Source organism: Ranitomeya variabilis, chromosome 5 (assembly GCF_051348905.1).
Source record: "Ranitomeya variabilis isolate aRanVar5 chromosome 5, aRanVar5.hap1, whole genome shotgun sequence".
Classification (NCBI taxonomy): domain Eukaryota; kingdom Metazoa; phylum Chordata; class Amphibia; order Anura; family Dendrobatidae; genus Ranitomeya; species Ranitomeya variabilis.
This window is the reverse complement of record NC_135236.1, coordinates 130,060,445-130,084,776: the sequence shown is the minus strand read 5'-3', so window position 1 is coordinate 130,084,776 and position 24,332 is coordinate 130,060,445. Positions and strand designations below refer to the sequence as shown.

The window sequence follows — 24,332 nt, the reverse complement described above, 5'->3', positions numbered from 1 at the left end:
TTAGGAGCAAGCCACGCTTCCAGTAACTCGCTTGGCTATCCAACTGATAATAAACTGTGCCAACCCGCAAGTCATCAAGCCAGTAATACAATGTGTCATCATTCCAAACGAACACTGGGCCATCCTTCCAGGAAAGCATTACGACACTCGCCGGTAATATACTGTGCCAGTCGTCCAACAGTAATACATGCCATCCGGCCGGTAATACATTATACACCTCTTCACGTAATGTACATCCCTCCGGTCAAGCCTTCTGCACAATCTCCGCACCTCGGATAGTTTAATTCCATGACACTTTTATTATTTTACTAGGGGGTGAAGGTCTGTTACACTTATACACCGCTCTAGTGCCCCATTCCCCTCCATATATAACTAACAGAATGTTGGCAGCCATGCAAAGGCTCTTATCCAAATGCTGAATCACAGCAATCGGAAGAGGGCACCAATAAAACGGAAGCACTAATGTTACATATACCAAAGTGCCCTAGAATTAAATACGTAGAGTAAAAAAAATAAAATTATATATATACATATACGCTGTCCATGTTACACTAGACAATCACTGCAATAGTTGCTTTCAGGTGAGCATAGTCCATACTCTGCATACAGACCAGCCATGCCCCCTGACCCAAACTAACAGCCGCACAGTATTTGATACTCTGCCGATTTTGCAAGTTTTCCCACTTACAAAGAAAGGGGAGGTCTATAATTGTTGTCGTAGGTACACTTCAACTGTGAGAGACAGAATCTTAAAAAATATCCAGACAACCACATTGTATGATTTTTACATAATTAAATAGCTTTTTATTGCCTGAAATAAGTGTTTGATACAATGGAAAAACAGAACTTAATATTTTGTACAGAAACCTTTGTTTGCAATTACTGAGGTCAGATGTTTCCTGTAGTTCTTGACCAAGATTGCACACACTGCAGCAGGGATTGTGGCCCACTTCTCCATACAGATCTTCTTCAGATCTTTCAGGTTTTGGGGTTGTTGCTGGGCAACATTGAGTTTCAGCTCCCTCCAAATATTTTCTATTGTGTTCAGGTCTATAGACTGGCTAGGCCACGCCAGGACTTTGAAATGCTTCTTACGGAGCCATTCCTTAGTTGCCCTGGCTGTGTGTTTCGGGTCATTGTCATGCTGCAATACCCAGCCACAACCCATCTTCAATGTTCTTACTGAGGGAGGGAGGTTGTTGGACAAAATCTTACTATACTTGACCCCATCAATCATCCTTTCAATACGATGCAGTCGTCCTGTCCCCTTTGCAGAAAAGCACCCCCAAAAGTATGATGTTCCCCCTCCGTGCTTCACAGTTGGAATGCTGCTCTTGGAATTGTACTCATACTTCTTCTTCCTCCAAACACGGTGAGTGGAGTTGATACCAAAAAGTTCTGTTTTGGTCTCATCTGATCACATGACCTTCAACCATGCCTCCTCTCGATCATCCAGATGGTCACTGGAAAACTTCACACAGGCCTGGACATGTGTTGGCGGGAGCAGGGGGTCCTTGCATGCCCTGCAGGATTTTAAGTCATGATGGCATAGCATGTGACTAACGATAATGTTTGAGACTTTGCCCCCAGGTCCCTTCAGGACATTGACCATGTGCTCCTGTGTAGTTCTGAGCGGATTCCTGACCTTTCTCAAAATCATCCTTACCACACGAGGCAAGATCTTGAATGGAGCCCGAGACCAAGGAAGATTGACAGCCATCTTGTTTCGTGCATTTTCTGATAATTGTACCAACAGTTGTTGCCTTCTCACCAAGCTGCTTGCCTATTGTCCTGTAGCCCATCCCTGCCTTGTGGAAGTCTACAATTGTGTCCCTCGTGTCCTTAGACAGCTCTTTGGTCTTGACCATGGTGGAGAGGTTGGAGTGTGATTGATTGTATGTTCAGGTGTCTTTTATACAGGTAACGAGTTCAAACACGAACAATTAATCCAGGTAATGAGTGCACAGTAGGAGGCTTCTTAAAGAAAAACTAACAGGTCAGTGAGAGCCAGAATTCTTCCTGGTTGGTAGGTGATCAAATACTGATTTCATGGAATTACAATGCAATTTAATTATTTTAAAATAATACACTGTAATTTTCTGGTTTTTTAGTTTGTTTTTTGTAGATTCTGTCTCTCACAGTTTGAAGTGTACCTATGATAAAAAATTACAGACCTCTCCATTCTTTGTAGGTGGGAAAACGTGCAAAATTGGCAGTGTATCAAATACTTACTTTACCCACTATATATTAGGCTGTTTGTTCAGGTCGAGAGATCCGCAGCCGGGCTGTGCATTGCCTTGGAGCATGAACTACACTCGTCTGGCGTGAATATGCCAGACCGCATACAGTCCTTCCATGAATATACGCTGCAGTCCTGTAAGGCCTCGTGCAGATGACTGTGATACCCCTACATGTACTGTCCGTGTTTTGGGAGGAAAAAGAGGAGAGAAGCCAGCACTGCTGAAGGTCAAAACGCAATATCTAAAGTGCACATGCACATAATAAATTCTGACTGTATTTCAAATATGAGATATTTAGCAAATAATTGATCAATTCTTTGAGCTACCCCGCCACTTCACGGCAATCTCATAAAGGGGCAGTCCTAACTCTACGTTTTTTTATTTACATTGTGCCATTACGGCCTCCTAAATGTATAGAGAGTGAGAAAAAAAAAAAAAAAGGACAAACCACATTACATAACATAACATGACAAACTGTACCTGGAGCATTGACAGAATCACTCCCTTAGTGCCAGGAAGGTGAGCGCGGATAGAGGCCGATCAGGTCCTGTGCGGACATATCAGATCTGGCCTCCACACTGCCAAACCAACACCAAAGTTAAAGGATGAAACTGGCTGAGGCACAGCTGCCTAATTAACTAGAGCCTGAGGCAGGGCAGGGCTGCTGTGTGTGTGTGTGCACAGCAGCCTATCAATCATAGTGAACCCAGACAGAATGGTGCATATGACCCAGCGTGTGCGGCAACAGTGGTGGTCAGCCACATACCAATACAGAAGCAAAAAGAGGAGAGAAGCCAGCACTGCTGAAGGTCAAAACGCAATATCTAAAGTGCACATGCACATAATAAATTCTGACTGTATTTCAAATATGAGATATTTAGCAAATAATTGATCAATTCTTTGAGCTACCCCGCCACTTCACGGCAATCTCATAATGGGGCAGTCCTAACTCTACGTTTTTTTATTTACATTGTGCCATTACGGCCTCCTAAATGTATAGAGAGTGAGAAAAAAAAAAAAAAAAGGACAAACCACATTACATAACATAACATGACAAACTGTACCTGGAGCATTGACAGAATCACTCCCTTAATGCCAGGAAGGCGAGCGCGGATAGAGGCCGATCAGGTCCTGTGCGGACATATCAGATCCCCATTATGAGATTGCCGTGAAGTGGCGGGGTAGCTCAAAGAATTGCACACACAGCAGCCCTGCCCTGCCCTGCCTCAGGCTCTAGTTAATTAGGCAGCTGTGCCTCTGCCAGTTTCATCCTTTAACTTTGGTGTTGGTTTGGCAGTGTGGAGGCCAGATCTGATATGTCCGCACAGGACCTGATCGGCCTCTATCCGCGCTCGCCTTCCTGGCACTAAGGGAGTGATTCTGTCAATGCTCCAGGTACAGTTTGTCATGTAATGTTATGTAATGTGGTCTGTCCTTTTTTTTTTTTTTTCTCCCTCTCTATACATCTAGGAGGCCGTAATGGCACAATGTAAATAAAAAACGTAGAGTTAGGACTGCCCCATTATGAGATTGCCGTGAAGTGGCGGGGTAGCTCAAAGAATTGATCAATTATTTGCTAAATATCTCATATTTGAAATACAGTCAGAATTTATTATGTGCATGTGCACTTTAGATATTGCGTTTTGACCTTCAGCAGTGCTGGCTTCTCTTCTTTTTTTGCTACTGTCCGTGTTTTCCATGGATAGCACATGTACCCATTAGGTTGGGGCTACACAGTGACTTTGCCCCAGCACATGTCGAGCAGCCAAAGTTCAATAGGTGTTCCTGCTACATGGCAGCGCCATACAAGTGAATAGGGATCACATTGTGACCCCGAGGGTACAGCGACCGTGACGAACAAATCACAAAACGTTCAGGCACATCAGACTTTTTCCGACTTGCATTTTGTGGTCGTAGTACCCTTGGGGTTCCAATGCGATCCCAAAAACTTCTATTGTGTTTCTATGTACAAGCAAAACCTAGAAATGTTTGGTCCCATAACAGGTATTGTGGCCAAAGTCATCATGCAGCCCTAGCCTTTTATTTATGGCGCTGTTCACATGTCTGTGTCTTTTGTGGACCAAGTGTCTACAAATAAAAAACAGACATGTCCATTTTTTTTATCAAAATTCATCCATTCAAGCTTATAGGTGTGTGAAAAACTCAGCAGTCCGAAGGAATCCTAGATATACCCTAGTGCTGTCCATTCTTTACTGTTTGCATGGAGGAGCATGAGAAACTTCCACCAGATTCTTTGAAGGAAAAACCAGCTCACTTACAGCAGCATTCGGCGGGTTGAATTTATGAAGCTGGAACAACTCCCTTTTTTTCCTACATCAGATTTTTTTGCATATAAGAAAGAATGATGAAACTGATGGTAAAAACGGACCAAACGCTGAAGAGCTGATTGAAAACCATGATGAAAATTGGTTATTTATCACTTGGAGAAATAAATGGAGATCTGAATGAGATCTTATGGACACAGCAGACACCTCGATGAATGCACATTACACAACAGCTCCAGCATGGACACAGCGTCATCCTCCTAGTGATGGAAATCCTTCCAGGAAGAAATGACCGGGTCCCCCCAGCGTGTCTGCACGCTCCTCACACTTGTACATACTGCAATCCCCTACTGTATGATACATTGCACTACGTGCGGCACACTCCGATTACCCCGGCCTACAGTAATGCACATTGCTCTGTCCTTCCAGCGTTTCAGGAAAATCTATCCAGAGAAGCAGCAGGTACTTCTTGTAACAAACACTGAAGAGCCCTGGAAGGTATTCACAATGTGCTGCCCAGAAAGGAAACTTTCTATATTATTAACTGTACTGTGGGTACGATGATATAGAGAGCACACACCTTCCAGAAAAACTCCATGATCCTTCCGCCACGCACATCCCACAACTTACTACACATTATACAAGCACAGTCCAGTAATAGGCACTGCACAGTCCTCGGTGATGCACACACTGCACAGTCCTCGGTGATGCACACACTGCACAGTCCTCGGTGATGCACACACTGCACAGTCCTCGGTGATGCACACACTGCACAGTCCTCGGTGATGCACACACTGCACAGTCCTTAGTGATGCACACTGCACAGTCCTCGGTGATGCACACACTGCACAGTCCTCGGTGATGCACACACTGCACAGTCCTCGGTGATGCACACACTGCACAGTCCTCAGTGATGCACACTGCACAGTCCTCGGTGATGCACACACTGCACAGTCCTCGGTGATTCGGTGATGCATACACTGCACAGTCCTCGGTGATGCACACACCGCACAGTCCTTGGTGATGCACACACTGAACAGTTCTCGGTGATGCACACACTGCACAGTCCTCGGTGATGCACACACTGCACAGTCCTCGGTGATGCACACACTGCACAGTCCTCGGTGATGCACACACTGCACAGTCCTCGGTGATGCACACACTGCACAGTCCTCGGTGATGCACACACTGAACAGTTCTCGGTGATGCACACACTGCACAGTCCTCGGTGATGCACACACTGCACAGTCCTCAGTGATGCACACACTGCACAGTCCTCGGTGATGCACACTGCACAGTCCTCGGTGATGCACACACTGCACAGTCCTCGGTGATGCACACACTGCACAGTCCTCGGTGATGCACACACTGCACAGTCCTCGGTGATGCACACACTGCACAGTCCTCAGTGATGCACACTGCACAGTCCTCGGTGATGCACACACTGCACAGTCCTCGGTGATGCACACATTGCACAGTCCTCGGTGATGCACACACTGCACAGTCCTCAGTGATGCACACTGCACAGTCCTCGGTGATGCACACACTGCACAGTCCTCGGTGATGCACACACTGCACAGTCCTCGGTGATGCACACACTGCACAGTCCTCGGTGATGCACACACTGCACAGTCCTCAGTGATGCACACTGCACAGTCCTCGGTGATGCACACACTGCACAGTCCTCGGTGATGCACACACTGCACAGTCCTCGGTGATGCACACACTGCACAGTCCTCGGTGATGCACACACTGCACAGTCCTCGGTGATGCACACACTGCACAGTCCTCAGTGATGCACACTGCACAGTCCTCGGTGATGCACACACTGCACAGTCCTCGGTGATGCACACACTGCACAGTCCTCGGTGATGCACACACTGCACAGTCCTCAGTGATGCACACTGCACAGTCCTCAGTGATGCACACACTGCACAGTCCTCGGTGATGCACACACTGCACAGTCCTCGGTGATGCACACACTGCACAGTCCTCAGTGATGCACACACTGCACAGTCCTCAGTGATGCACACTGCAGAGTCCTCGGTGCTGCACACACTGCACAGTTCTCAGTGCTGCACACACACTGTGCAGTCCTTGGTGCTCTGCACACTGTACAGTCCTCAGTGCTGCGTACCCTGCACAGTTCTCAGTGCTGTACACACTGCACAATCCTCGGTGCTGCACACACTGAACAGTTCTTCCTCTAATCTACACTGAACGATGCAATGATCTTCAGTGCACAGTCCTTCTACATCATGGATTGCGCTATCCCCAAGTTTTCTACTGCACTCTCCCTCCGAATCATACACTGCACTGCTTCCAGGACTACACTATTCTTTCAGCATTTACCATTCTTGTTTTATACATTGCACTATATGTTCAGGACTACAATGCACAGTAGTTCCCATATCTCATGCCGCACCATCATTACAGTATATTACATATGCTGCTTCAACACCACTTTATAGTCATATGTACCCTGTATCTTTACCCACTGCACCATCAGGTCCAACAAGCACATCCATCCCTGTAATGCAGTCTACAATCCTTCTTCACCTGACATCCTACCAATTACACTATGTACCACGGTCACTATAATTAATTATGCCATCCTTTCAGAGTACAGCTGGCAGTCCATTGTAACGAGACAATGTGCCACGCTTACTGGAAAATACTGTCTTCTATCAAGTCACAGCTCAGCGGCTGAAAGAACTGAAAAATAATGTGAAACATCACTGTATCAAAAGGAGTATTGGGATTGTTACTTCCATTCATTCATCAATCCATCATCATCATCATTCTTAATATCAAATACTTAGGTGTAACGATAAAGGGGTTGCCCACTACTTTTATACTTCGGATAGTTTAACAATATCAGCCCGGTGAGGGTCCGACAGCCGCCACTGCCACCTATCAGTTGCTATGAGCTGCAACACAGGCCAGATGTAAGCAGCTCCGTACAATGTGTAGTGGCTGCTGCCGGGTGCTGGAGATCAGCCCCTATTCTCTTCAGTTGCAGTTGATCTGGAGGAGTTAGCAACGGCCATTGTACCAAGATGAGTTGATCCTTTCACATACAGCTATTCTAGGAGTAGGTCATCAATATAAAAGTAGTGGACAACCCTTTTAAACTTCTGTGCCACAAGGTAAAATCTGTAACAGTGTTCCCAGCTAATGCACCAAGTGCCATTTCTAAAACTGGAGGATCCCGTCCCCAGCCACCAGGGAGTGAATGCTACTTTTGATACCTCCTATACCTATGCTCCTACAAAAAATACCAAAGCTCCAGTCACAAACTGTGCCACCTCTCCAAAAATGAATTGTGTTTCCAATAAAAAATGTGATCTGAATACAGAAGTGCGCTCAGTGGGAAAACCCTTTTTTTTCTTTTTAACGGAATAGAGTAGTGAAACATCCCTTTTCTGCAACGTGACATGTAACTGATATATTAGATAAGACTTTTAGATAAACATACTACTATTAACCCATTTTCCCCACCAATTCCTATAATTAGTAAGTATTAGTACTGATTACTTACCTGTTACTAGAAGGTACAGGAACCTGGTCTTTTTGCCACGTGATTTGCGGTGTTGGGGACCCGTTGATGCCACACTCAAATCTTGCCAGACTGTTCTCTAACGCATCCTGAGGTTCAGGGTGCAGGTGGAAAGGAGGCAACCCTTCATAGACACAGAAAAATACAACTAAATAGATGTGTTATGGCATGTGAGGCATAAAAATATCACCAAACTAAAAAAAATAAAGTGGAGTCCTTAAATTGTATCAGTTTCTGGGAATGAGTGGTGGCAATTGGTGTGGATCACAGCTCAAACATGGGTGACACACAGGTTGGGTGCAACAGAGAGACTAGGGTGATTAATGGAGATGTGGGAAGAGATATAGGACAGTGCAGCACTTTGGAGAGCTTTCTGGGCAAGAGAAAAGGTTATACTGTGTTCAACAGTGCATAGACAACCACTGCAATGACTGGAACAGGGTGGAGGCATTTATGTAACAGCTGGAGAGAAATATGACCCTGGCTGCTTAATTCCAGATAGACTGGAGAGGGGGGAGTTTAGTGAGAGGAATTCTGTGCCTAGGACACTGGCCACTCCGAGACTGCATGGTGGTTGGTAACCTTGACTTTTACAAGCTATTTGCAATTTTAACTATTTAAGAATCTGAGACAACTCCCTTAAAGTGTCAAGTTGCAAAATTATCAGTACCCACCTGCCCATCTTACTGTGCCTGTCCTGCCCTGCAAAACTCCAAAAGAGTTCCTGATGGTGCAGAAGTAGCTTCCTTCAATGCTTGTTCCTTCTCCTTGTGATATTACAAGTGATCCATCAAGAAGCACAGTGAAGTCTTCTGTGATCAGTTGCAGATTGTCTTTCCACCAGGTGACATTACTGGACACCTCTGTGTCATCTAGGTCACAATGCAAGATGGCTTCTTGACCAGGCAGAAGAGTTGTATCGGTGGGGCCAGGACGGCAGCCAAGGTCTAGCCAGGAGCTCTCTCCTACAATAAAGACCCAAGAGAGAGCAGTAAAGATAATTGCTCATTTACACCATGCCGCACTAATGAGAACACTTTAACATATGGGGCTAGCTTATATGGTGCAACTTATTTAGCTCCAAGTTTACATTCTGAGTGACCATAGTGGAGCAGAACCATGTATATCCAACAAAAGTAACAAATAACCTAACATGATAACATATAGGAAATGAGAGTACACATTTATATACAGTATTTTCAGCGGTCCTAACAGACTCTGAAGAACTGCAGAAGCACTATTTTCACAATTCTTCATATTAATAATAAGTGTCTAACCCACTCAAGAAATTATGCTATATTCACAATGTATGTCCTAAATACTTAACTGATGGGGGTCCTGTCTCTGAAAACAGGGGTCTCTTCATCAATCCCTGGCTCCCTGACTCCACCATACAGATCAGAGGAGAAATGACAACTTCTGTAAGGCTACTTTTACACATCAGGTTTTTTGTTTCAGGCACAAACCGGCAAGTTTTGAAAAAAACGGATCCGGGTTTTTTTTGCGCCGGATCCATTTTTTTCTCATAGAGTTGTATTAGTGCTGGATTGTGCCTGATGGCCTGACGTTTCATCCGGTCCAAATAGTCGTTTCCGGCGGACGGAGAAAACGTCCAGATGTACATGGTCATGATTAAGGGAGCTTAGTCTCCAGAAACGCGTTGAGATTCTTACCCATATGGCTTGTGCTGAAGTTTGTATCCTCCATGTTTAAGTTTGTGAATAAAGAAAACTTTTTTTCACGGATTCGGTGAAGCTGGACATTTTCTTCTCTTGGTATTCCCATCTCCAAGATCCTATCCCAATATGTAGTAGGTGTAATAATAATAATATTAGCAACTACCTCCAATTAGAAATGTAGTATAGTTATTCTGATTTGCTGCCTCTTTCCTCATGTGAAGGTATTGCAGGACCTTAGGTATCCATGGTTACGACCACTAGCAACTAGATAATTGTCACTACATCGATACCCCTTTAATCTAAATTGCCACACATCTAGTTCCTCAGTGTCCCTCCTCCCTGCTGAAATCTCACACTGCTTAGTACAAGATGCAGGTAGGCAGAGACTGAATATACTTGGACTCATTAAAATTTTCACTCTTTAGCTGGACTCATAAATGGTCATTTAAATATAAAGATTATACAGCAATTCTGGCATGAATATTCAAAGTAAATTCACCAGTCCCATCAGGTTTAAGAGATCTATTTTGTAATGCATGCAGTTTGTTTCGTGAAATCCGATGACGGATCCTTTTTAATCAAAAAAGTTTGATCATATTTAGAACCCTGCTCTCCTTGGTTTGTGGGGATTGGTAGTGATAGATCTAACTTTATCTTCATGGGACATTCAGAGTACCGTAGTTGTTTTCCTAGAATCTGGACTTGCACTTTATGGTCTTTCAGGACGAAGTGAACCGAAAATGGGCTTTTCCCAACCCTTACTGTCCTTCAATCTACAGTAAGTGACTACCTGAAAGCCTTCCCTCTTGTATATAAAGTCTTTAAGAGCCCTTTAACCTATTTTTGGAGTATCCATGGTTACTGCGGAACAAACAAAAATCTTCCAACCTTAAACTTCCGTATTCAAAATAGCCTTATTTCCAATAGTGAACAGGTCTTATATTTTAGTGATTATTTTTTCTGTCTTGTTTTACTTATACGATTGTAAAACCACTGTGGAAAATTGTAGGGGGGAATAAAAGAGAAAATACACAGCACTATTCCCCCTACAATTAAAAAAAATGGTTTTCTGGCATTTTACAATCAGCAGTAGAGAAGGGAATATTATAAAATAAAGGAATAGTTAGCTTCTGAATAGCGAACTGCTCTAGTGCCACCACTCAGATGGTCCATGCCAGTCCTGCAATGACGAAACCCCATCCATAACTCAGCTGGCTGCAGCCAATCACTGTCCGCAGAGGTCACCCGCTATACAGCTGAGTTACGGATGGAATGTAAATACTGCAGGACCATTGGGGACCACCTAAAACTCAATTTCCAGTACTATTATAAAGTCCTAAGATGGACATTACAACAAATGGTAAAGCTGTAATGTGTATTCATCACATCCCTAGAGAACATAGAGAAACCTCCTGATTTCATTGGGGTTGTTTTGCGTTGGTCAATAATATTTGTAGAAGATTTTCCAACTCTTTTTTTTTTAATAAACTCTAAATCAATTTTTTTTCCTCGCACATTTCCAGCACATTTAAATCTCAATTCTTTCATCATTTCTGCTGCAGATTTCACCAATGAATGGAACTCATGAAAAACGCATTAATAACGCATCAATAACATGACTATTTAAGGCTGCATTTTTCCTTTCAACACATCAGTATCTGCAGCAAATTTGCAGCAGATTTGTCTGCTGTAAATTGTGACAGGGACCATGATGGAACTGGTACTTGAGTAAGCCAATCCAATGTTTAAGGGCAGAGACAGACTGCTGTATTTCTGTGCGAGGAACGCATCGCAAACCTCGGACTGGCCTTCTGCTCTCCTGACCTGAGCTTGGCACCTGCATAGAAATACATGGTACTGTCTTGCTCAGGTCAGGATAGGTGCTGGGCCAGTCCGTGCGGTGCGATGCGATCCTCGCACGAGTTATACGGCAGTCTGTCTCTGCCCCAAGGGGCTCCATACACAACAGTCAGACAACTTTTGGCAGAAAGATGGTTCTGCCGATTGTTCAGCCGCTATCTCTCCAGACTTCCCCAAAGACAGGAGCACTTGTTCTGCCGAGTGGTCATGTGGTCTCTATGAAAGAGCAGAGGCCATGTGATTCTCTCGAAGACATTTTGGGCCAAATTCATCAAGACTGGCATAGCGTGCGCACACTCAACCTACGTCGGCCTGGCTGGTTATCCAGGCGACGTGTACCTCCATGCCCCAGGCCAAACATGCTTCTCCAGTCAGAGACTAAAGTAGCTTTTCTGGGGTGGAAAACACCGGCCTATTTAATGAAATTGATCATTTAAGGCACGCTTGATACAAACTGGCATGAAAACGTCAAAAATCGCAAGATATTTGAGCAACTTGCCTTTGCTCTAACATTTTCTGACTTTTCAAAGCTTTTAAATTCGTTTTCTGTCGTAAAAGCTTTGATGAATCGGCCCCATGGGACGATTAATGGTCAGAAATTGGACATTCTGGATCCTTATCTCCCCTGACATTATGTGTTGGGGGAGAGTAGGAAGCCCCCATACACAATAGACTGTCGGCTGAGCTCTTCGACATCGGCAGGTTTGGTTAATAGGTTAATATTCTATTAGGGTCCTGTTTATGGGGGCTTTAAGTAGCAAAGGAGGGCGCCATTGTCAAACAAAAGTTGCGATACATTTTTAGAATGTCACAGGAAGGACAATGACGAGAAGACTAAATTTAATTTCATTTGTCAGATAGAGAGTCATATAGGCGGGAGGCCAGGAGTCAGCACCTTGAGGAATTACATTTGAAAAAGCGGATTTATTTCTAATTTGTTCTCAGCCCTGGCATACTTTTCAGAGGACCTCAAAACAGAGGACTATTGATCACATGAGGCTTGGATCATCAGTAATGGCAGGATGCTGAACAGAATGAAAATAGGTTTAGTTGCATTTATAGTCTGTGTCCTATAAGTAGAAACAAAACTTCATCATCATCATAGCTGCCGAGTCCAATATTACTGTCATAGCAGTGTCAACATCCAACAAATGGCAGAGGTGTCACTTCTGTAAGTCAATCCTATAAAATTTAGATATAGGAACATTTCTGTTTTAAATATGTTTTTGTTCATTTATTTTTGCTGCTTTAATTTGCTATAATTATCAGAGCTGGAGAGGAATCAACTTAACGTTAGTGTTTATCATCGGATTCCATTTCCATTAGTTAAACGGCTTGTCCCACAATGAAAAAACCCTTTACACATGCTCTGTTAGGTCCTACTGACACATAGAGGGATGCTGAGCAAAAAAAACATCTATGTGAAATAACCAAAAGCAGATCTGTCAGGCACTCCAAAGAAATTAAAGGGAATCTGTCACCAGGTTTTTGCTCCCCAACTGAGAGTCAAATAATGTAGGGGCAAAGACTCTGATTCCAGCGATGTGTCACTTACTGAGATGTTTGCTGTCATTTTGGTAAAATCACTGTTTAATCTGATGCAGATCTTCCAGTTATCCGACTCCTCAATTTCCATGACACCGACTCCACCAAAATGAGCTCCAACTCCATGACTCCACAGCCCTGACAGAAAGCTGCCAATCAGTGATGTGGGCAGGATTATACAGAACTTATTAATATGTTTGACTACCTGGCAGCAGGTTTACTAGTCACCTAAAGATAAACTTCTGCCAATAAAACAGTGATTTGATCAAAACTACATTAAGCAGTCCAGTAAGGGACACATCACTGGAATCAGGGTCTCTGCCTCTTTGTCATGCTGCTCTCAGATTAGATGGAAAAGCTTGGTGACAGATTTAATGGCCAAACGTGACTTCTCAGAGTAATAAGTTGATGTGATGGCTAGCCTGGTTTCCTTTTTCCTTTTGATGAATTTAAATATGTGTACAAATAAAGTAAAAAAATCAACAATTATGACAACTGACCCAGGTGTTGTACAAGCCAGGATTGAGGAAATTAGATAAAATTAATACTAAAATAATCAGTACATGAGACAATCACATATGATGCCAGTATTTATAAGGAACCTGGATGTGCAAAACTTCAATGTATCTGCAGATATAGGGTTAATCTGCAGGTAAGCAGCATTAAAACGCTGTACAGTCGCCTTACTGAAAGCTCGGCTACTGGGAAAAAATTATATCTTCCCTGTAGCCACTTGCTTTCAGTCATAGGGGCGTGCACAGAGCGGTTACAGCCACCGATCACTGAACAGTAAGAAGCGGCTGTTTTCCCCAAGTAAAATAATAACCCCTCTACTCACCTCCGGTGCGGGACCCATTTCAGCGGGATCAGCACTGACTCTCCCAGGACTCACGTGACATAATATCCCTGCAGCCAATCAGCTGCCACTTCGGTCTCTCTTCCTTCAGACAAAACAGACATCCAGAGGAAGTGAGCGAGCAGCTCCTCCTTCCTCCGAGCGTCAGTTATGTCAGAAGGTGGGGAGAGTGAAGTGGCCGCTGATTATCCGCAAGGATATTATGTCACGTGAGTCCTGGGAGAGTCAGTGCTGATCCCGCTGAAATGGGGCCCGCACCGGAGGTAAGTATAACTGTATTATTTTACTTGAAGGATTATCTGAGTGGTGGACAATCACTTTAAAGTGGCCAGGCAGCATTGCAACACTATGTACAATATACAAGTGCTTCTCACAAAATTAGAATATCATCAAAAAGTTAATTTCTTTCAGTTCTTCAATACAAAAAGTGAAACTCCTATATTATATAGAGTCAGTACTAACAGAGTGATCTATTTCTAGTGTTTATTTCAGTTAATATTGATGATTATGGCTTACAGCCAATGAAAACCCAAAAGTCATTATCTCAGTAAATTAGAATACTTTATAACACCAGCTTGAAAAATGATTTTAAAATCCGATATGTTGGCCTACTGGAAGGTATTTTCAGTAAATGCACTCAATACTTGGTTGGGGCTCCTTTTGCATCAATTACTGCATCAATGCGGCGTGGCATGGAGGCGATCAGCCTGTGGCACTGCTGAGGTGTTATGGAAGCCCAGGTTGCTTTGATAGCAGCCTTCAGCTCGTCTGCATTGTTGGGTCTGGTGTCTCTCATTTTCCTCTTGACAATACTCCATAGATTCTCTGTGGGGTTAAAGGGAATCTGTCACCCCAAAATTCGCCTATAAGCTAAGGCCACCGGCATCAGGGGCTTATCTACAGCATTCTGTAATGCTGTAGATAAGCCCCCGATGTAACCTGAAAGAGAAGAAAAACAAGTTAGATTATACTCACCCAGGGGTGGTCCTGGTCTGATGGGCGTCGCGGTCCAGGTCCGGCGCCTCCCATCATCAGACGATGTCGTCCTCTTCTTTGCTTCCTGCTGCGGCTCTGGCGCACTTTATCTGCGCTGTTGAGGGCAGAGCAAAGTACTGCAGTACGCAGGCGCCGAGAAAGGTCAGAGGGGCCCGGCGCCTGCGCACTGCAGTACTTTACGCTGCCCTCAACAGGGCAGACAAAGTACACCAGCCAGGGCAGGAAGAAAAGAAGAGGACATCAGCCTTGGCACGCTGTCCTTCAGGTTGTTAATGGTTGTTTGAGGCAAGTTTTGTCACTCTAAATGCACTTGGGCACACAAATCATCAAGATCTGCTTCTGGCAGCTCCTTTTGCAATTGCTGACCAACGGCATCCCAGATGTGCTCAATGGGACATAAGTTTAGCGACGCAGCAGTACACGGTAACACATTTAGAACACATAGATTGCTCACAGTGGTACAAGGTCAATAGAATACCTTTAGCTGGACATTGTGGTCGTAGCCTAATGTTGGGCAGATGTCTTCTGATGGTTTGTGTAGACACTGCTTGACACCTTAGGCTTGGTATGTGACATCTAATTTTATTTTCAGCACTGTGTGGATCCATGGTGGAATCAGTTTTTCCAAACGTCAACACCAGGCCGCACATTACTAGTGCTACTGTGGTTTTCATAATTCCACAACTTTTCACCCTTGGTGTTACAATTTCAATGTTGAGGAGTATATATATATATATATATATATATATATATATATATATATATATATATATATATATATACAGTACAGAGCACATCATCCAATTGCTGTAAGTCGTACATATGTATTTTTTTATAACGGGATGATTCCTTGCAAAGCAAACAAATAGTTAATGGAATTAAAGTACCCCACACTTTCGCAGTGGCCAAATGCAAATATTCAGAAGTCCGCTTTCCCTAAGTAACTTAGTAAGGTCCATAAATCTTGATGCTTAATCATGACTCAGGATCAGAAACCAGATAGGCAGAGAATCTCTCCGATGCGGATGGGAAAAAGAGAAAGGAGCGGAGTGCCGGACATCATTGTCTCCTAGCAACTGCATGAGGTGGTTTAAAAATAGGAGAACTGTATATGAATAAGGTAAAGTGTCTGGAACAAGCATTAATATTTCATTGTGCTCTTATTATAATTACTATTGTTATTATTTTTTTTCTTATCCGCTGCTAAAAAGATGTCTATAGTGTTACAGAAAATCCTGAGAATGTTACTGCTCATCTTGTAGAAAATCAGATTCTGTACAGAGTCTGTATCGCCCTACTTACTGACAAAGGCGCAGCGGCAGGTAAGCAGTTTAATCACATAATTATGCAGTGTGGTTGATGGATTATTGACTGCGTGAAGACTAGAACTAGACACACACAAAGAGATTTTTCAATTTGAAGTAGAGTATATATGTAAGTATGAATCTGTACATATACTGTGTATATATATATACACAGTATATACTGTATGTATATATAATGTACTTTAGTCACATATGTTACCACAGGCTGCCATTTCACACGTCAGTCCCTGTCAGCAGTGGGGCTCACAATGTATCTCACACCCGTACGTACATACATATTGGGTAGACAGTTAACCTTTCAGTAAAGACCTAATTACACAAGCCAATAATGGGAGACAGCAGTTGACGGAACACTTATTTCCATTTATTTAGCAGCGCGCTCATGCAAGCAATCACCCGACTAGCCAGCAGTACGCTGATATATGAATGATTGCATTTCTATGCATGCGTAAAAATCTTTGATATTCTCAGCACATCATTCAATGTGAACAGGTGATCTGCTGCCGATAAAATGTTCTGTGTATGGAGATGATCGTTCTGTCCCCATCGTCGCTCATCGGCCTTTGTAGAGGAGTAGACCAACATTCGACAGGCCCCAATCACCAATCTGACCAACTCTATGCAAAAGAGATGTGTGGCTCTGTGTGAGGCAAATGGTGGTCACTGGTCACACCAGATACTGACTGGTTTTCTGACCCCCCTGGATTCCATAATACTGTAAAACTGCACATTTCAGAGTGGTCTTTTATTGTGGCCACCCTAAGGCACACCTGGGCAATAATCATGTCGTCTAATCAGCATCTGGATATGCCACTCCGGTGAGGTGGATGGATTATCTCGGCAAAGGAGAAAAGCTCACTAACACAGACCTGCAGCACGAGTAAAATGGATGGCTGTGTCTATGTAATGAATGGACATGACTGGATCACCAGAGCAGCTTACCTATCTGGAACATGGAAGGAAGTACTAGGCAGGGGGCTCCCTCTGTATGACGTGATTATTCCTCAAAGCGGACCTCTGCCCCGGCACTGGAATGTGAACATTATGTATAGTCATCCTACCTGGTGACCTCTATTTTCCTGCCACCGAATTCTTCACCAAGACCAATATTTCCCTCTTACATCCTAGATCGCCATTGCAGACTTGTGGAGCACAGCGGGAAATCTGAACCACACATCCCGTTGTACCTGTGCTATGGAGGGACGGTTCAGACTCAGCACTGTCCCCTATACCTCTGTGGCGGAGATCTTGGAAGAAGGCGGACCAGAACACTAGTCTCAGGGAAGGCACTGGTGGAAAACGGACAGCACCAGGTAGGGGGTGACTATACCTGATAACTGTATAGTCACTTTTCAGTGCCAGGGTCAATAGTAGCTTTCATAGGATATAATAACGGGATGTGCTAAAAAAACAACCTGTTAAATTCAAGTATATAGTGTGCCAACAATGTGGCAGAAACTCAATGCATAAAAGGAAGGAGACATTTCTGAGAGGTTCAGCTGGTGCGGAGAGCAAACTTTACAAAGTGGAAGAAATGTAACTTAAGTACCCATGGAAGTGTGACAGATGGGGTGGATTGATAATCTCGGAATCTGCTGATCTCATGTGATTTTCATGCACAACAGTCTCTGGAGTTTACTAAGAATGATGCCCAGAGCAAAGAAACACTCAGTAAGCAGCAGATCTGTGTTTGGCAATCAGAGAGGTTATAGGAGAAAGGTCGGGCTGGTTCAAGCGTAAAACCATATGACTGCAGAGGTCCATCCAAGCATCGATAGTGGAGGCCTGGAATGGTGTGGTGGTATTATACTGTTATCTTGGTTGACATAAAATTATTTAATACCATCTGAGCCTATTGTAGAATTATTACCCATAATCGTAGGATAGTTCCAAAGAGGATAACATCTGCTAGGACTTTATATGTTCTCCCCGTGTTTGTGTGGGTTTCCTCCGGGTTCTCCGGTTTCCTCCCACACTCTAAAGCCATACTCATAGATTGTGAGCCCCAATGGGGACAGTGCCGATAATATCTGTAAACCGTGGTGGAATTAATGGCGTTATATAAGTGAGTAAAATAAATAAAGACATGGCAAAAGGTTCAATGCACTCCAATGGCCAGAAGAGTCACCAAATCTATGACACTCATTTGGTATGTCAAGGAATTTATAGCCGGAATGCACAGACGATACATCCACAGCGCAATAGTATGACGTCAACATGGACGAGAATCTGCAAACACTGTTTGTAAGACATGCTTATGTATGTATATGAAACAAGCTGAGGTTTTAGTAATAGAAATAGGGCCGCCCCGATGGGTACACCTTGTTGTGGTGGGATGGTTTTTACACTTTTTTGATCACAACAGTGTTAACTAGGTACCCTATGTTGTTTACATGTACTATTATGATTTACTTGCTACAGGGTATATGCTCATTTTGTTTTTTTCTCTTGGAATTTGTCTGTGAAATGTGTTACGCTCGCTCTCGGACTGCTTAGCCCCAGCATCAATTGTGGTCCCACTGTGCTGTGGACCGGGAAGAGCCTAGAGGGGTGTGACTAAGTGCCTCCACAAGACTGACCCAGGGTGCACGGTAACTGACGGTGCCGCAATCAGAGGACAGCCCGGGGAGGCGTGACCAGGTGCTACACCAGGAATGACCTCAGTTACATGGCAGCTGAGCCCTCTATGAGATATGAAGGTGCTGGCGGACACCACTGTTATACAGGCAAGCAGATGTAGGACCCTGTTCAGACTGAATGGGCAGGAACAGCTTCAGGAAGAACTGGGTTAATGGCCGGTATGACTGGAATACAGGAAAGGGTAGGGCCCAGATCAGACAGTACGGACAGGAACAATTTAAGGAAGAACTGGATCACTGGCAAGGGGGTAATGGACCGAAAGTGCAGACAGACAGGGAAAAGCAGACGTGGACAGGCAAGACAGGACTCTGTTCACAAGGAGTAGACAGGGTCAGGTTCACACAGGATGCATTCAAGGATAGGTACAGACAAGACAGACTGGGACAAGTTCACACAGGGTACTTACAATGAAGTAGCAAGTGTACTCACTAAACACTAATGTGGCACAGAGAAAACAGATTGGAGATAGGCACTCATTCAGACACTGCAGGTTTTAGAGATAGGAACAGGTTCAGACACTGCAGATTTTAGGGTTAGGAACAGGTTCAGACACTGTGGGTTTTAGGGATAGGAACAGGTTAAGACACTGCAGGTTTAGGGATGGAAACAGGTTCAGACACTGCAGGTTTTAGAAATAGGAACAGGTTCAGACACTGCAGGTTTTAGAAATAGGAACAGGTTCAGACACTGCAGGTTTTAGGGATAGGAACAGGTTCAGACACTGAAGATTTAAGACATAGGAACAAGTTCTGACACTACAGGTTTTAGGGTATGTGCACACATTGTGGATTTGATGCTGCGGATTCACAGCAGTTTTCCATCCGGTTAACAGTACCATGTAAACCTATGGAAAACCAAATCTGCTTTGCCCATGCTGCAGAAAATACAGCGCGGAAACGCTGCGGTTTATTTTCCGCAGCATGTCAATTCTTTGTGGTGATTCGGCAGCGTTTTACACCTGCTCCTCAATAGGAATCAGCAGGTGTAAAACCGCAGGTGAAATCCGCACAAAAACACAGGAAATCCGCAGGTAAAACGCAGTGTCCGCCTGATTAGGAACCACTTTAAGCATAAAGGAGAACAAGGAGTCCTGGAAGCGATGATACAGCCCCCACAGAGCCCTGAACTCAACATCATCAGGTCTGTCTGTAACTATATGAAGAGACAGAACAATTTGCTCAAGCGAAATCCACAGATCTGTGATTAATTCTCCAAGATGTTTGGAACAACGTCCCTGTCGAGGTCCTTCAATATCTGTGTGTGCAAATATACCTAGAAGAATTGATGTCGCTTTGAAGGCAAAGGACGGTCACACCAAATATTGATTTGATTTTCTCTTAACTGATAAACTATTATCACCTCTATTTTTTAAAGTAAATATCTATAGGGCAAATTCTAATTATGTGCCCAATTAATCTTTTTCCCCTAAATGTGTTTGCTTTGCACATTAGGATGAAAACTGATATAGTGATTAGAATCACTGATGGGTGAAAGGTGTTTTCTCCGTGTAAGACAATCTCCGTGAAAGATGATACAAGGTGACATAACAACTACCATACCAAGCAGCCAATATGCTTCTTTTCAGGTTGTGATTTTGAGCAGCTCAAAAGAGATTAGACAAAAAATAAAGCTCGGAAATGGGCCAAAAACGCTATGGAATCCTTACACAAGCTAATTCAATGACAATCCTGAAGTGTTGTGCACATGATCAGTAAATTTCCTTTGAGTATTTGCAGTGTGTTTTTTCTGCAGCATGTCAATTATTTGTGCGTTTCTGCAGCGTTTTTCAACCATTGACTTCAATTGAGTCAGTCATATCAGCAGCAAAAATACAGGTATAAAAATGTTTGCGGACTTGCTATGGATTTGCTGAGATTCTGTTTGTGTTTTTACCAGCATACTATGGTGTTTCCCACGCTGTCATCTGTGTGACCGCGTGGGAAACACCAGCGCGGTGGTTCTTATTGGCGGTAACGCTACTGCCGGTAAGACCGTCAGTCAGAACGCTGCGGGCTCATGCTGTCAGATGTCAGCATGAACCAACAGCTGTGACTGTGACCCACAGCGGTGACCTGCGGTAAAAAGATTACCGCACGTCAGGAGGCGTGAGCTGATGACCCTACTGCTCCCATCGGGCTACATCTGTCTACGTCGCAAATATAAAGTCCTTTATTTGAAATAAAACAAAACTAACTTTTGCATTTTTATTTAAAAATAACAAACATAGTTATACTCACCTAACGCCCATTCCATTGAATCCCTTGTCACCTGTAATAAAAAAAATAAATAAATAAACAAATATTCCTCATCTGTCAGTCGTTCTGTCCTATGCCGTAATCCATATTTGGGTGATAAATAGTTTTCAACCTGGACAATGCCAAGATGAAACCATCCAGGCTGAGAACCACTAGTGAATATGAACCCCACTTGCCACCGCTACAGGGCAACTGGGAAGAGCGCCCTTTTCTGGGCAGCTGCAGCCTGCTACTTTTAGGCTGGGGGAGGTGTCAATATTCATGGCCCCTTACCAGCTTGAGAATACCAACCTCCAGCTGTCAGCTTTAGCTTGGTTGGTTGTCAAAAATGGGGGGGGGGGGCCACACCGTTTTTAAAATTATTTATTTAACTAATTTTTAAAAACAGCATGGGGACTTCTCTATTCTTGATAACCAGCCTTGCTGACGGCTGAGAGTTGCAGTCCACAACTGTCAGTTTTGCCTGGCTGGTTATAGAAAAGACAGGGTAACCCACACCGGATTTTTTATTTATTTAAAGCGCAGGCGGGTGATGAATACTCCCATCAGCTGCCACCTGTTCTCACTTTTATTAGCGGCAGCAGGTGTACGCTGATGGGTGTAATAGTCCCATCAGCCGCTGCCTGCTATCACTATTATCAGTTGAACACAACTCTCATCATTCTCCCCTGCTCACGCTGATCGCCGGCAGAGCAGGGGAGAATGCTGAGAGTGGTCTTCAGCACCCGGCACTGGGGAAGCTAATTGCTTCTCAGGCGCCGGTATGTGTGGTACTGATGCAGCACACAGTTGCCACATATATACCACAAGTATTACACACACGGACACTGATATCTCCAGTACCGATTTTTCTGGTACCAGAAATATCAGAACGTGTGAAACAGGCCTAAAGGAAAGTCTTTGTTGCCCATAGCAACCAATCACAGCACAGCTTCCAATTTTACCAGAGCAGTTTAAAAAATGAAAGCTGCGCTGTGATTGGCTGCTATAGGCAAAATAACTGGCTGTTCATATGCTCAGGTTTTTGAGTCTAGCAGCTAAAAACTGCTGCAAAAATGCTAAGAACGTTACCTAAAGAAATAATAAAAAAAAAAGACGCCTCAGGAAATGTTCCTCTCCTCTTGTGCTATGTAAACCTGACTGCTGCTTGAAAAAACGGAAGTTTTTAAATGGTGGAAAAAGACGCAGTTTGACAACACCTTAAGTATATGTCCACTTTGAGTTTCTTGGGGAATTTTATGGAGCAGCTCCATTAAAAATAAGAAAATACTACCTGAAATATGAAAAATGTATAATAATAATAATAATATATCACTTTAAAAAAAAGTGCTTTAAAATCTCATACTATTGGAAAAAAACCCTTTGCTGTTCATATGTTCAGTTTTTGAGCATTTTCTTTCGTTTTTGAAAGCCGCCTGGTGGGAGAACAGAAAGTGCATGGCGCTCCTTTGAAGGCTGGCGGAAAAAAAAAGTCTTCCAAAATACTTTTAAAAAATCTTAAAAATCGCTTAAGAAGTTGCCTGATGAAATCAAGTTATCACCTATTCAAAAGATAGATAATAACTTAAACAGTTGGGGTCCGACCCCTGGATCTGCACCAATCGGCAGAATGAAGTGGCTTTGGGGTATGTGCACACGACAACTCACAAAATGAACTGGTGCAGTGGAGCGTAAAAATGACATTGTTGCGTACATGTTCAGTCTGTTGTTACTTTGTTTAACTGCTTAAGGATTCACAAACCATGAAGCACTTGGGGTACGTGCCCACGATCCGGAATTGGGTTGCGTATTTATGCAGCATCAAACCCGCAGCGGCCAGATGTGACAGCATAGGGGTTGGGATTCCTAGAAATCCCATGTCCACTATGCGTCCACAGACGACCAGAGATCACCCGCGAAGACTGACATGTGGCACGTCTTTCCAGACTGCAGCATGTCTATTTATCTTGCGGAGACAGTTTCCTTAAGTGTCTTCTGCTTGAAAAACTTAGTGGATTCACCTGAGTTTAAAAGATGTCGTGTACACAGCATTTTACAGACAAAAGATAATTCTGAGCTTTTCCCTCTAGAATTTAGCTTTGTGAGACAGAAAAAAAACTATTATGTTTAAAAGTTTTACTCATACTTCCAAAATAGTTCCCCACTTGTGAAAAAAAAATGGCCAAAGATCAGCTGCCGGCCACTGTTCCAAGGTCTGATAAGATAATATTTAACAGGATGTCTTGTAAATGAACATGCATGGAAACGCTCAGCATTCAGCTGATACATCCACTGCAGAGGTTGTTGGGCCATTATATATAATAGGTCTCTAACCCACAGCGAGCGGTCGTCTTCTTCTTCTCCTCATGGTTCTCTAGCAGTGACCCTACACACACAGCTCTTCCCCTTTCAATGCTCTACGATTCCTATAAATGTTACTTTCTCCAGGGCCATATGTAACATTATACAGTTCATTATTTCATTTTACATCTTTTGCTATGTTATAATATACATAGGATAATTTGTCTCATACTGGTCCTGACTTACATAAAATCGAGAGCTGCAGTTATTATTCTACTATCTTCAAAGTCCGTGAGGTATAGCTTACACCAGACATATTACAATAATCCATTGATGGAAAAACTGTATTACAGAATTCTGTTTACAGAGAACCTGACAGCTGATACATGTGGCCCAATCCAGAGGCAGAAAGTATCAGGAATTGGCTGTATGATCTCAGCCAGGTATGTTTGACACTGATGTTCTTTCTGATGAATTCGTTCACTTTTCGCATCTTTTCCATCTGGCCCAGATTGACGCGACAGCTTCTTCCAGCCACGACTCGGCTGCAGAGATTACAACAAAGACACGTTTCACTTTTCATATTCCAGCCCCATCACCATCTATCCAAAACCTGCACAAACTCCTCATCCTGCCGATACCCCAATACTGAGCCGCTGCTGCCGTATGTGTCCCTATTACTGCAGCTATTGTGTGGTACTATCAGCCTTCTAAATTCTAAAGCAGCCCTATAGAATATAGTAATGCCGGGTGCAAGTGCCCTAGAAAACAGTGCCACATTCTGTCCCATGTAAAGTAATATTGCCCTATGT

At 43.5% G+C, this 24,332-nt stretch overlaps 1 protein-coding gene across 1 annotated transcript in view; it reads right to left on the bottom strand.

The window, feature by feature from the left end:
• Nucleotides 1-24,332, bottom strand: part of IGDCC4 (immunoglobulin superfamily DCC subclass member 4) — a 124,909-nt gene that overhangs the window by 53,540 nt on the left and 47,037 nt on the right. The window contains exons 2-3 of the mRNA XM_077263310.1: nt 8,759-9,049; nt 8,067-8,208 (exon numbers count right to left, since the gene is read on the bottom strand). Coding sequence (XP_077119425.1) covers nt 8,067-8,208; nt 8,759-9,049 — 433 coding nt within the window. The remainder of the gene's footprint in view (nt 1-8,066; nt 8,209-8,758; nt 9,050-24,332) is intronic.